Genomic DNA, 12620 nt, shown 5'->3' on the forward strand with positions numbered 1-12620 from the left:
GGAGGAAGAGCAAAAGCACCAAGGGGGAAATCCACCAAGTGGGGAGGTTTTAGTGTTCATGTGATACCTGAAAGGGAACCTTTCAAGGTGCTTTTCAGCAAGGGGAGGGCTCTGGGCCTTCGGGGGGGCTCCGATGGCGGGTGAGCAGCGACTCCAAGGCCGGTCAGCGCCGGGAGCTGGAAGAAGAAGCTCCAAGAACTGCCCTGAACCCAACTCAGAGCCAAAAACAACCCCCCCCACCCTACCAAAAAGGGAAACAACCCCTTTCCCCCCCAAATCACTTCAAAAGAAACAAAGCTCCTCATGGAGGCCTCTCCCCAAAGTCCTGCCGGGGGGCGGCGGCCGCCTCAGTCTCTGCTCCGGCCTCGCCTCGGCCTCTGCCGCATCATCTGCCGGCAGATTGGGACTGTGGGGCCATGATGACGTGGGAGGGGACTGGAACACTCAGTTCTGTCCTTTGGGTGGCCATCTGGGCCAGCACTGAGGTGGCCACGGCTTCGGCTGCCGAGCGCACGCTGAGGCCGTTGGGGGCCGGGGCCGGGCCGGAGCCGCGCTGGATGACGGGCGCCGGGGAGCCGCTGGGCTCGGAGCTCTCCTTGGGGCTCTCTGCTTGAGGGAAGGAGGGGAGACAAGAAGCAACAAGGTTAGAGAGAGGTTGGTGGAGGAATTGGAGGGGTTTGGAGTTTGGTGTCTGTGTGGTTTGAAGCCAAGGGGTTGTTTGTGGGTGATGGAGGCTGCCCGGCCTCGCCTGGAGCTGGAGGATGGAAGGAGAGGGATGGGAGTGAGGCTGGAACAACCCAAGTGCTTCATGCCCTGAGAAACCCTCCCCTGAGCTGTGCCCTGCTGAGGCTGGGAGGCAGCAGCTTCTCCCTGAGGGTGGCACCAGCAGCCTGAGCCTCACCCCCACAAACCTGAGTCCTCGGTGCTGGGATCTTCCCTCCACGTGGATCCTGGGCTGGGAGGTTCCTGCAGGGAGCTCAGCACGTGTGAGGGGAGCAAGTGGGGAAGGATGGGACCCAAAGCCAGCTGCAGGGTCAGGGACGGGGTTGTTCTGGGGCCTGTTTGGGTAGAAGTCACCTGCTTTGCTCTTAGGGTAATGCTTTAATGTCCCATGTTGATGGTAATGAAATAGGGCAGCATGGGGAGGGTGGGAGGGAAGGAAGAGAACAGGAGGAAGGGGGAAGGAAGGAAAAGGGGGAGGAAAAGGGGGAGGAAAAGGGGGAGGAAAAGGGGGAGGAAAAGGGGAAGGAAAAGGGGAAGGAAAAGGGGAAGGAAAAGGGGAAGGAAAAGGGGAAGGAAAAGGGGAAGGAAAAGGGGGAAGGATAAAGAGTGGGAAGGAGAAAGTGGGAAGGAGAAAGGGAGAAGAAGAAAGGGGGGAAGGAAAAGGGGAAGGAAAGAGGGTGGGAAGGAGAAAGGGGGAAGGAGAAAGGGGGAAGGAAAAGGGGGAAGAAAAAGGAGGGAAGGAGAAAGGAGGAAGGTAAAGGGGGAAGGAAAGGGGGGAAGGAAAGGGGGGAAGGAAAGGGGGGAAGGAAAGGGGGGGAAGGAAAAGAGGGGAAGGAAAAGAGGGGAAGGAAAAGAGGGGAAGGAAAAGGGAGGAAGGAAAAGGGAGGAAGGAAAAAGGGGGAAGGAAAAAGGGGGAAGGAAAAGGGGAAGGAAAAGGGGAAGGAAAAGGGGAAGGAAAAGGGGGGAAGGAGAAAGAGTGGGAAGGAAAAGGGGGGAAGGAGAAAGAGTGGGAAGGAAAGGGAGAAGGAAAGAGGGGAAAGGAAAAGAAGGGAAGGAAAAGGGAGGAAGGAAAAGGGAGGAAGGAAAAGGGAGGAAGGAAAAGGGAGGAAGGAAAAGGGAGGAAGGCAGCAGCATACAACAATGAGCCAGAGCCTGCCAGGAGCCACAAGCCACACAGCCTCTCAGTTTCTGGAGGCAGACAAAGGCAGGAACCTTCCTCCACGCTCCTCTCCACACTTCCACAGCTCTGGATTCTCTCCCAAGCACCAACCTCCCCTCTCCTACCCCAGAGCTTCTAGCAGAGAGGATCATCTGTGAGGCACCAAACAGAGCAAGGGGAGCCCTCTCTCTGTCTCTTTTCGGGGGGGGGGTCTCTGCTCACTCTGTGCAGGTGCCTGGAGGAAATTCCCTCCTGGGCACTTGGCTCAATGAATTCCAGGGAAGGTGCTGCCACCTCCCCTTGAAGAGTGAAACAACAGCACTTCCCACAGCAAGAGGGGAAAACCTCATGGCATTGGGGGTTGAAAAGGAGGAGAAAATCATCAGAGAAGGGCTTTCCAACCTCAGCTGTGGCTCTGGGGCTCAGTTTTCTACCAGCTGCCTCAATACTCAAGTGAGGTTTTGCTTTTCCCCTCCAACTCCTTTTGGCTGTGGCCAGGGCAGCAGGTTGGAGAGAGAAGGTGGAGGCAGAGGGTTGGGATCATTTAACAGCTCATCCCTCCAAAAAAGGAGCTTTACAAGGTGATTGTGGCTCAAAGAACCTGAGTGGACACCAGGCAGCTGGAATTCCATCCAGGGAATGTGCTGTGGGTTTAGTTTAAGGAGCTGCTCAGTCACAAATCTCACTGATAAACAAAGGCAGGGGGGGAGGAAGGTTTCATTTTGCTCCTTCAGATGTACCAATGCATCTGTGTTATTGGAGCAGAAGAAAAAGGCTGTGAGGGGTAACCACAGGAACTGTAAACTCCTGGAAGGGAAAAGGAGGGGGGAGGAAACAGGCTGAGGGCTGAGCGCAGGGGGGGAGCTTCATGGGCACATCACTCAGGCTCTGAGTGGAATGAGGCTGTGCCAGACCTTTGGAGAGGGAAAAGAGAAGGATGGTGCCTGATTTGGGGGGTTTTAGGGGTTGTTTTTTGCCCCTGCCTGTTGAATGCAGGTGATGCTCAGGGGAGTGTGTGGTGTGGGGTTGTCAGGGGAGAGAAGGATTCAGAGGGAAGGTTTAGGTGCCATGTTGATGACCATGAAATAGGCAGCACAGGAAGGATGAGGGGAAAGAAAGGATGAAAGGAATGCTGGCTTGGATCAGCATCCTGGCTGGGCTCAGCAGTGGGGTGGCAGCAGGAGCAGGGCAGGGATTGTCCCCTGTGCTGGGCCCTGGGGAGGCTGCAGCTCCAGGGCTGTGTCAGTGCTGGGCCCCTCACTCACTGCCACAGGGACACTGAGGGGCTGCAGCGTGGCCACAGCCCCTGGGACGTGGGTTTGAGGGGAAAAGTGGGGTTTTGGGGAACTTCTGAGGGAAAAAGTTGGGGTTTGGTGGAGTTTTAAGGGGAAAAGTGAGGTTTTGGTGGTGAACTCCCTGCCAGGAGGCTGCAGAGCTGGGGGTTCGTCTCTGAGTGACAAGATGAGAGGAAAGGGGCTGGAGTTGCCCCAGGGGAGGTTGAGATTGGAGCTAAGGCAGAACTGTTTCCCTGAGAGGGGTGTCAGCCCTGTGCCAGGCTGCCCAGGGAGCTGGGGCAGTGCCCAGCCCTGGAGGGATCCCAAAGCCCTTGAGCTGAGGTGCTGAGGGGTCAGTGCTGGGCTGGGCAGGGTGAGGGGAGGGACTCCAGGGCTTTAACAACCAAACCAATTCAATGACTCCTTCATGTCTTAGGCAGCTTTCATGTGCTCAGACTTCCTGAGAGGCAAACAAGGAGCAGCAGAAGGCAACACTCACCAAGATAACCCTGTGTCTTCTTCTGTAGTGCAGTGACAGGACAGTCCTTGTGAGCCAGCAGCAGCTGCTTCAGCTGAGCCACCTCGTTCCTCAGCAGGGTCACTTCATTCTGAGACAGCAAAACAAACACCAAACAACTGAAACCAACAAAACTGGGAGCACTGGCTGATGCAGCAGAGACTGAGCTGCCAGTCAGGGAGAGATAGGCTCAGAGTTGGGCACAGAGGAACCTGCTGAAGGTCACCAAGGGCAGGGTCCTGCAGCTGAAACCCACAGATGAATTGTCTTTCAACATCACCCAAGGGAAGATGTTACAAATACCACAATCAGGGGGTCAGACTCTGCTCCTAAGCAAGGAGGGACAAGAGGAAAGAGGCTGGAGTTACCCCAGGGGAGCTTGAGGCTGGAGCTGAGGCAGAACTGTTTCCCTGAGAGGGGTGTCAGCCCTGTGCCAGGCTGCCCAGGGAGCTGGGGCAGTGCCCAGCCCTGGAGGGACCCCAAAGCCGTGGGGTGAGGTGCTGAGGGGTCAGTGCTGGGCTGGGCAGGGTGAGGGCAGGGCTGGGACTCCTCCAAGGGCTTTAACAACCAAATGATTCTCTGGTTCTGAGGAAAAACTGGGGTTTTGGGGAGTTTAAAGGAAAAAGTGGGGGTTTGGTAGAGTTTTGAGGGGAAAGTTGGGGTTTTGATGGTTTGAAAGGGGAAAAGGTAGGGTTTTGGTGGACTTCTGAAGGCAAATGAAGTAATGAATGATAAGACAAGAGGAAAGGGGCTGGAGTTGACCCAGGGGAGGTTGAGGCTGGAGCTGAGGCAGAACTGTTTCCCTGAGAGGGGTGTGAGCCCTGTGCCAGGCTGCCCAGGGAGCTGGGGCAGTGCCCAGCCCTGGAGGGCTCCCACTGTGTGATCTGAGGTGCTGAGGGCTGTGAATCAATGCTGGACTTGTACTCCAGCACCTTCAAGAGCTTTCCCAACCCCAACATCCCTGTGTCTGTGCACTTTGGCCACTGATCCAGCTCCGGGGTGGACTCAACATCCCAACGCTCATCGTGTCCGTGGAGCCTTCCCCTCCTGGAGTCACAGGCAGTGCTCAGCCTTCCCTGGTTACATACTCACGCTCAGCTGGATGTTCTGGGTGGTGAGCTCCTCAGCTTTCTTCTCCAAGGAGGACACCCAGAGCTTGCGTTTCTGCCGGCAGCGTGAGGCAGCCGCTCGGTTCCTCTCCAGGAACCGCTGACGCCGCTCGTCGGGATCCTCGTCCACGGTTCGTCTGCGGCGCCCACCAGTGCTGGGGGTGGGCTGGGCAGGGGAAACCTGGGGGAGGAGAGGGAAGGGAAAGAGGATGGGGGAAGAAAAGAGTGAAAAAGAAGCAAGGGTTGCTTTTTGGAGAGGAGTTAGATGTGTAGGGAAAGGCCTGGGTGGAATGGAGGGAGTTGGGGGTAAAGGTGGGCAGCTCGTCCTCAGGTGGGCTTCAGGTTGTGGAGATGAAGAGGAAAGCCTGAGGCATCAGATTGAGCTGCAGAGGCTGAGGCATCAGAGACTGAGCTGCACAGGCTGAGGCATCAGATTGAGCTGCAGAGGCTGAGGCATCAGAGACTGAGCTGCACAGGCTGAGGCATCAGATTGAGCTGCAGAGGCTGAGGCATCAGATTGAGCTGCAGAGGCTGAGGCATCAGAGACTGAGCTGCACAGGCTGAGGCATCAGATTGAGCTGCAGAGGCTGAGGCATCAGAGACTGAGCTGCACAGGCTGAGGCATCAGATTGAGCTGCAGAGGCTGAGGCATCAGATTGAGCTGCAGAGGCTGAGGCATCAGACTGAGCTGCACAGGCTGAGGCATCAGATTGAGCTGCAGAGGCTGAGGCATCAGAGACTGAGCTGCAGAGGCTGAGGCATCAGATTGAGCTGCAGAGGCTGAGGCATCAGAGACTGAGCTGCAGAGGCTGAGGCATCAGACTGAGCTGCACAGGCAGTGAGAGCTGCACAGGCTGATGCATCAGAGACTGAGCTGCACAGGCAGTGAGAGCTGCACAGGCTGAGGCATCAGATTGAGCTGCAGAGGCTGAGGCATCAGAGACTGAGCTGCACAGGCAGTGAGAGCTGCACAGGCTGAGAGTTGGGCACAGAGGTACCTGCTGAGGGGCACCAAGGGCAGAGTCCTGCAGCTGGGGAGGAACAAGCTCAGCACCAGCCCAGGCTGGGGGTGAGCTGCTGGAGAGCAGCTGTGGGACAGGGCCCTGGCAGTGCTGGGGGGCAGCAAAGGGAACGTGGGGCAGCACTGTGGGCTGGTGGGCAAGGAGCCAATGGCAGCCTGGGGGGCATGAAGAGAGTGTGGGCAGCAGGGCCAGGGAGGTTGTGCTGCCCCTCTGCTCTGCCAGAGCTGGGGAGGCCTCAGCTGGAGTCCTGGGGCCAGTGCTGGGCTCCCCAGCTGCAGAGAGACTGGGAAGTGCTGCAGAGAGGCCAGGGCAGGGCCAGCAAGATGCTGAGGGATGGAACATGTGTGTGAGGAGGAAAGGCTGCAGCCCTGGGGCTGTTCAGCCTGGGGAACAGAAGCCTGAGCTCAGGGGAATCTCATCAGTGCTGCTCAGTCCCTAAAGGAGGATGGATGGGGCCAGGCTTTGTGCTGGGGTGGCCAGTGGCAGGACAAGGGGTGATGGGCACAGGCTGGGACACAGCAAGTGCCCCTGGCCCAGGAGGAGCAAGTCCTTTGGTGCTGAGCTGAGGGAGCCCTGGCCCAGGCTGCCCAGGGAGGGTGTGGAGGCTCCTTCTCAGGAGGTTCCCAACCCCCCTGGACACGTTCCTGTGCCCCTGAGCCAGGGGAAGCTGCTGGAGCAGGGGCTGGGGCTGGAGCAGCTCTGCAGGGCCCTTCCAGCCCCCAGCACCCAGGGATCTGGGGACTGTGGGAGCCCTCAATGCCACTCTGACACACATAACCACACTCAGCCTGGGGCTCAGTTTGGGCTCAGTAACTCACTTCCAGAGCACAAACACCTGAGTGGTCACCAACCCTGACAAACCAATTCAAGTTGGGTTTTTTTCCCCTGATTGCTAAACACTCTTTCTGAGGCAACTGGTTCAATTTCCTGGTTTTCTTTCAGGAGAACAGAAACAAAAAGTCATGGTGGGCAGAACCATTGCCATGGCCAGAGCCTGAAGGGAGCCTGTGAGGTCTCTGGAACGAGCAGCTCCAGCATATGGCTATTAAAGCTTTGGAAGGCTTTAGCTGCTGGAGCAGGTGGTGATCCTGATGGAAGGCTGGCATTTGGTGAGTTGGCAGGAGCCAGCCCAGTTGATTGCCTGAGAGGAGAATGTTTAACCCCAGGAACTGAGTAGGGAGAAGGGGAAAACTGTTCCTTCAGAACTCCAGACCTCAGTGAGCAAACAGACGTGGAGCTGAAGTTGTTCTGCCTGGGGGAGGTTTGAGAGTGTCAATGCTGAAGCAGCACTGAAGGCTTTAAAGCTACAAACTCCTTTTTATCCCCACAGAGAAACCCAGCAGCTCCTGGGCTGGGCAGCAGCAAACCTGTGGCTGAGCTGGGGAAGGGGCATCAGGGTGCTGGACAAGGATCTGACTCTGCTCCGGCCGTGCTGTCACCATGGTGCTGGCTGAGCCCACCACCAGGTTGCTGCCATTCAGTGAGGATGATGCTGTCAAGCTGGCCTTCAGCCTCTGGGAAAGGAGAGAAAAGGGTGTCAGGGGAGTTGTTAAAGCTTTAAGCAGCTCCTCTGTCATCCCAGGAGCCAGGCTGCTGAGGAAGGGGCTCTCTGGGGACTGGGGTGTTTCTGATTCCACAGCCCCGAGGTTTAATGGCAACACTGTGGTTGTGCCATCCCTCTCTGCCACTGGTTTTGGACACTTACCATTTTGGCTTCTGAGTGCACTGGGAGTCCTGAGGGTGAAATGGACCCACTGGTGTTGATGGGTGGCCCAGGGATGCCAGGAATGTTGGGCACCATGGCCATGGGGCGGGCCAGCTGTGAGGGAGGAAGCAAGGAGTGGCTTTTGGAAGCTCCCATCATTGTGCTCTGTGAAGCAGCTCCACCATCACTCCCTGACTGAACACATTTATAACCCTTGACAATGTTTAACCACTGCCATCCATCACACCCTCCTGTCACCCAAGGCCACCAGCCACTCCTTTGGTGGCCACAGAATCCCCCAGCACTGAGGATGAGGAGGGCAGCTCCAAAGCCTCCCCACCCTTCCTCTTCCCTCCCAGAGGGCTTTTCCCCACCACACAGTGGATGGAAAGGGAAGGCACGAGATCTCCTTTGGTTCTTTGCCCACTTCTGTTGCAAAACTACACACCACAGAGAGCTTTTCCCCTCCTCATCACACACAGCTCCCTTCCCTCATCAAACAGGGTGCACTTGCTTCTCTAAGCCACTCAGGCACGCTGTTGCCAAGGGCTACAAAAGCAAGATGAGGCAGGTGGGAAGATGTTTCAGTGCCCAGGAGCTACTTTGGAGCTGCCTGAAGTCTGCTGACTTTGATGTCAACATTTCCCTTCCCTGAGGCTGCAGCTTTATGGCCATTACTCACTCCAAACCCACACAGACAGGCTCAGCAGGACAGGCAGGATTCACACAGAGCTGCTGGGGTGGGAGCTGGAACACTCAGGGACCTCCAAACCACCCACCCACCAGGTAAATCTGCTCAGCTCAGCTCAGCTCTGCTCAGAGCTATGCAAAAGGCTCATCTCCAGGAGCTTTTGAGCAGGCTGGTGAGGTCAGGGTTGTCTTTCCTGGCCTGAAACAACCAGCAACATGTTCTCTGCAAGCTCCAATGGTTTCAATTGAGGCAATTGGAAGCAGCTAATCAGGGATCCTACAGCTCCCAGCCCTGGATCAATGACATGAGCCATCTGTCCAGACAAAGCTTTGGATTTTTCCACACTTATTGCCCTCTAGTGTGATCCTCTAGTTATTGCTGTTAGAGCTGGGCCCCTCCTCCTCCTCCTCCTCCTCCTCCTCCTCTTCCAGTCTTCTCTTGCACACAGAGAGATTTGAATGGTTTATTACAAAATGGAAGGGCCTGAGTATATTTGACAGAGGAAAGAACAAAAACCAACCCACCCTTGTCCCCTTTTCTGCCCCCCCTGGCTGTTTGTCTCACCGATATCACAGAAGGCATCTGTACAGGAGGCCCTGGGAGCACAGGCATGGTCTGGCCATTGGCAAGTTGCACGACAAGAGGAAGGGAACCAGTGGGAGAGCTGCAGAAACAAAGACTCAGGTTGATTTCAGGATGATCTCAGGTCCTGGGAGCTCAAGGGCAAGCAGTAGGAATCCCTTTTGGTTGGTGGATTTGGGGTTGTTTTTCCTTCATCCCCCCCCCAGCTCCACTGCCCAGGGTTGGCAGCCCCTGAGGAAGTCCTGGGCATGTGCCAGCTGGTTGCCAGGGCTGCCAAAGCCTCAGGACGTGCTGCCCACCTGAACAGACAGAAAAACACCTCCAGGAGCTGCTGCAAATCCTCCTCAGGGAGATTCAAACTGTCCTCCAGAGCTGAGCAGGCAGAGGGGGAGGAACCTGAGCTCCTGCCTACCAGTCACTCCTCAGCCCATGAGCTCCCAGGAGAGGCTTTGCAAGGATTTAGTTCTTTCCATTAGTGAGCAGTTCTGACTCTTGGCTCCAGAGAAAAACCTCCTAAATCTGCCCAGAGAATGGCTCTGGGAGACAGAAATGGCCCCACACCATGCTGGAAACTCCCTGGGACAAACTAAAACCACCAGAAGAGCTTTGCCACTGCAGATGACTTTGCAGCCAAAGTGGTGAGAAATGGGCACAGAGCCCTCCCCAACCCCTCTGCACTCCCATCTGGGAGCATCACAAACCCCCCAGAGCTCCACCTCTGACCCTCTGGACTTGGCTTTGCTAGGAGAGGAAAGGGAGAAAGCCAGAGCTGATCTGCTTTGGGTGCTGAGGAGAGGAAGGCAATCATTCCTGCCAGTGAGGGCTGATCTGCTCTGCAGCCAGGAACCAGAGGCAGAGAGGAGCAGGGAAGGGAAAGAGCTGCTGGGAGCTTGATTCTGGGAGAGGGAGAGACAAGAATTTGCTGCTGCCTCCTCTGCTGAGCCCAGGGATGAGGACAGAGGAGGTTGGGCTACCCAGGCAGGGTGGGGACAAGGGACAGAGGACAGAGTTCATCCTGCCAATAACTCAAGGCTGGAATTAAAGGTGCCTTTGGGCTCTCATTCATTTCTGTTGGGTGTCCCCAAATCCTCTGGGCTGCTGTGCAGATTCTCAGCCTAACAAGCTGAGTTCCAGGGAGGTCAGAGCCTCCCCTCCATGTCTGTCACACCAGTAACCCCAACACAGTCACTGTGGCCCTCACACAGGGACCCTCATGCAAGCTGCAGCCCAAGGAGGGATTTACCCCCCTGGGGGTACCTAAAATGATATTACAGCCTAACTTGCTCCACTTCTGAGTCTTTTCATGCCTCCAAGCAGGTGGGGACTGGCTTCCAAACAGCCCCAGGGTTCCAGAAGGAATAGAAAAGCCCTTTTTCAAAAGCCCAGGACAATTGCTTAACCCCTTAATGGCTCCAGCCAGGATTTCCAGCAGGAAGTTTGGATTGATGGTGCCAGAGGGTGAAAACAAAAGCTACACACAAAAATAGGAACTGGCAGCTGAAAAAATACCCCAAACCCCAGCCTGGTTAATGTAAGGAGCCAGCCTCAACTGCCTCCCAGCCTGGTTAATGTAAGGAGCCAGCCTCAATTGCCTCCCAGCCTGGTTAGTGTAAGGAACTTCAAGAAGCCCCCCACAGCCTGGTTAATGTAAGGAACTAGTCTCAGCTGCCTCCCAGCCTGGTTAATGTAAGGAACCAGCCTCAAGAAGCTCCCCACAGCCTGGTTAATGAAAGGAACCAGCCTCAACCCCCTCCCAGCCTGGTTAAAGCAAGGAGCCAACCTCAAGAAGCCCCCACAGCCTGGTTCAAGTAAGAAGCCAGACTTAAGAAGCCCCCCACAGCCTGATTAAAGCAAGGAGCCAACCTCAAGAAGCCCCCCAGCCTGGTTTAGGTAAGGAGCAAGCCTTAAGAAGCTCCTCACAGCCTGGTTGAAGCAAGGAGCCAGCCTTAAGAAGCCCCACAGCCTGGTTGAAGCAAGGAGCCAGCCTTAAAAAGCTCCACAGCCTGGTTGAAGTAAGGAGCCAACCTCAGACCAGGGTAATGAGAAAGAGGCCAGGAGCATAGCAACAGAGAAGCATCCTGACAGCAAAGAATAGAAGTGAGGCTAAATACACATCTCCTGAGGGCTCATTGTAAAGTGTTTCCTGCATCCTTCAGGCTCCTTTTCTGTGCAGCTCCCTGGCAGTGCAGCAGCCTCATAACCTCAGGAACCTCCCAGTGCAGGTTGTTAAAGAGAGGCAAGAAAAAGCCTTTCCCCAGAGGAGCAGGTCATTAGATGTGCTGAAACAAACAGCTCCCGAGGCAGAGGCTGACCATGAAAGGAGGCCAGCAGGTTGCAGAAGAGGTTACACTTCAGAGGCAACAGCTGTCTGAGCAAATCCCAAAGCCATTAAAAGATGCAGCCAATTTCCTACAGCCCAGCCCAGGCTGCAAACGAAGCAACTTGGGAGTCCCCAGCCATCAGCTCACGCTCCCCCATCAGAGACAAGCCAGTGGCATGTCCCAGAGTGGTTGGGGATTGGGTTGAATGTGTCCCTGGGGGGAAGTTTTGCTTCGTTTCGTTACCCTGTGACAATTAGTTCCTGCTTTTTGCATTTCCAGCCTCATTCTTGCTCTGGTTGCAACAAGACTCTTGTGCCCAAGCAGCCGCAGCGGGGACGGTGGCACCTCGGTCCTGCTCATCAAGGAGCTTGTTTAAACAGACCTAATTATTACCCAGAAAACCAAGGGGGAAGGGGGAAAAAAAAAGCCCTTCTGTACTCACCCAAGCTGTCTGTTGGAAGGAGGAGCCTGGGTGATGACAGAGGTTGGGGAAGGCAGAGTGGGGTGCAGAGGGTCGTAACTCAGGTGCAGCGGCAGCGAGCCGGGACGCACGATGGTTGGAGTAGGTGTAGAGATGATGACAGGCTTGGAGGTGATCTCCTGAAGAGGATGGGCAAAAGGAGATGTTAGCTGGAGGATTATGTGGTTTTTCTCTTTCTTCTGATAGCTGGATTTTACCTTCAAGAGGAAAACTCAAGCCCTTTGGCTGCAGCAACCGAGGCAGGGAGGGGAGCAACTGACCCGATGGCACATCGACTTGATGTCAGGGAGGGAAAGGGCCAATATGCAGCCTCTGGGAAAGGATCCCCCTCTCCCAATCACCACTTCAGCCCCATGGGATTGAGACTGTGTCACCTGGATTAACCTGCTCTGAACCTCCAGCCCCTCTGGGCATGGGGAGCCCACAGCTCATGGAAGATGTGTTACTTGTCTGGATGGAAGAGGATTCCCAGAGCGTTTGGCACCGTTCCCCTGTCAGAGGAGCTGGATGTACAGCTCTCTGCATTAGCCAAAGCCATGTGGAGGCTTAAAACATGGCTTTTAGCCACCAAGCTTTGCTGTTTCTTTCTAAAATGAGGGGAAACAAGCTGAAATCAGACCTTGGCACTCAAGAGAAAACCTTGTTGTCATCCACAGGAGAGGCTTCGGTGGGGTCAGGGTGACCTACCTTCTCCTTGCTCTGTGGAGACTGTGGCTTGGACACAGGGCTGTCTGGTGGGGAAGAATCAACCTCCACTGGCTCTTCCTCCTTTATCTTAACGTCTGGGGTGGAGGGTAGAGACATGTCCAAGGCTCCAGAGCTCTACAAGCAAACCAACCACGGATTGAAAAGGACAATTAGCTCAGATTGTTTGTGAAACACTCAGCTGCTCCCAGAGGAAAAGCTCCCAGCCTCTGAGCTCTTGCCAAATTATGATGGTTATTATTTATTTGGACTGGAGCAGCATCTGGGAGCCTGAGGCTGAGAGTGGTGCCATCCAAACCCAGACACAGGCTCAGGACAGACACTCTCTGAG

At 55.6% G+C, this 12620-nt stretch overlaps 1 protein-coding gene across 6 annotated transcripts in view; it reads right to left on the reverse strand.

The window, feature by feature from the left end:
* Positions 1 to 266: 266 nt before the first annotated feature.
* The window catches only part of LOC104562043 (cyclic AMP-dependent transcription factor ATF-7), a 69439-nt gene continuing 57085 nt past the window's right edge, over positions 267 to 12620 (reverse strand). For 4 of the 6 annotated variants that reach the window (XM_062015432.1, XM_062015433.1, XM_062015434.1 and 1 more), the window contains 8 exons: positions 12272 to 12406; positions 11546 to 11703; positions 8765 to 8864; positions 7510 to 7623; positions 7172 to 7318; positions 4766 to 4963; positions 3656 to 3764; positions 267 to 609 (listed from right to left, as the gene is read on the reverse strand). In XM_062015432.1, coding sequence (XP_061871416.1) covers positions 386 to 609; positions 3656 to 3764; positions 4766 to 4963; positions 7172 to 7318; positions 7510 to 7623; positions 8765 to 8864; positions 11546 to 11703; positions 12272 to 12406 — 1185 coding nt within the window. In that variant the 3' untranslated portion in view covers positions 267 to 385. The other 2 variants (XM_062015436.1, XM_062015437.1) reach the window with 2 other exon arrangements.

The sequence above is a fragment of the Colius striatus genome, chromosome 26 (assembly GCF_028858725.1).
Source record: "Colius striatus isolate bColStr4 chromosome 26, bColStr4.1.hap1, whole genome shotgun sequence".
NCBI classification, from domain to species: Eukaryota; Metazoa; Chordata; class Aves; order Coliiformes; family Coliidae; genus Colius; species Colius striatus.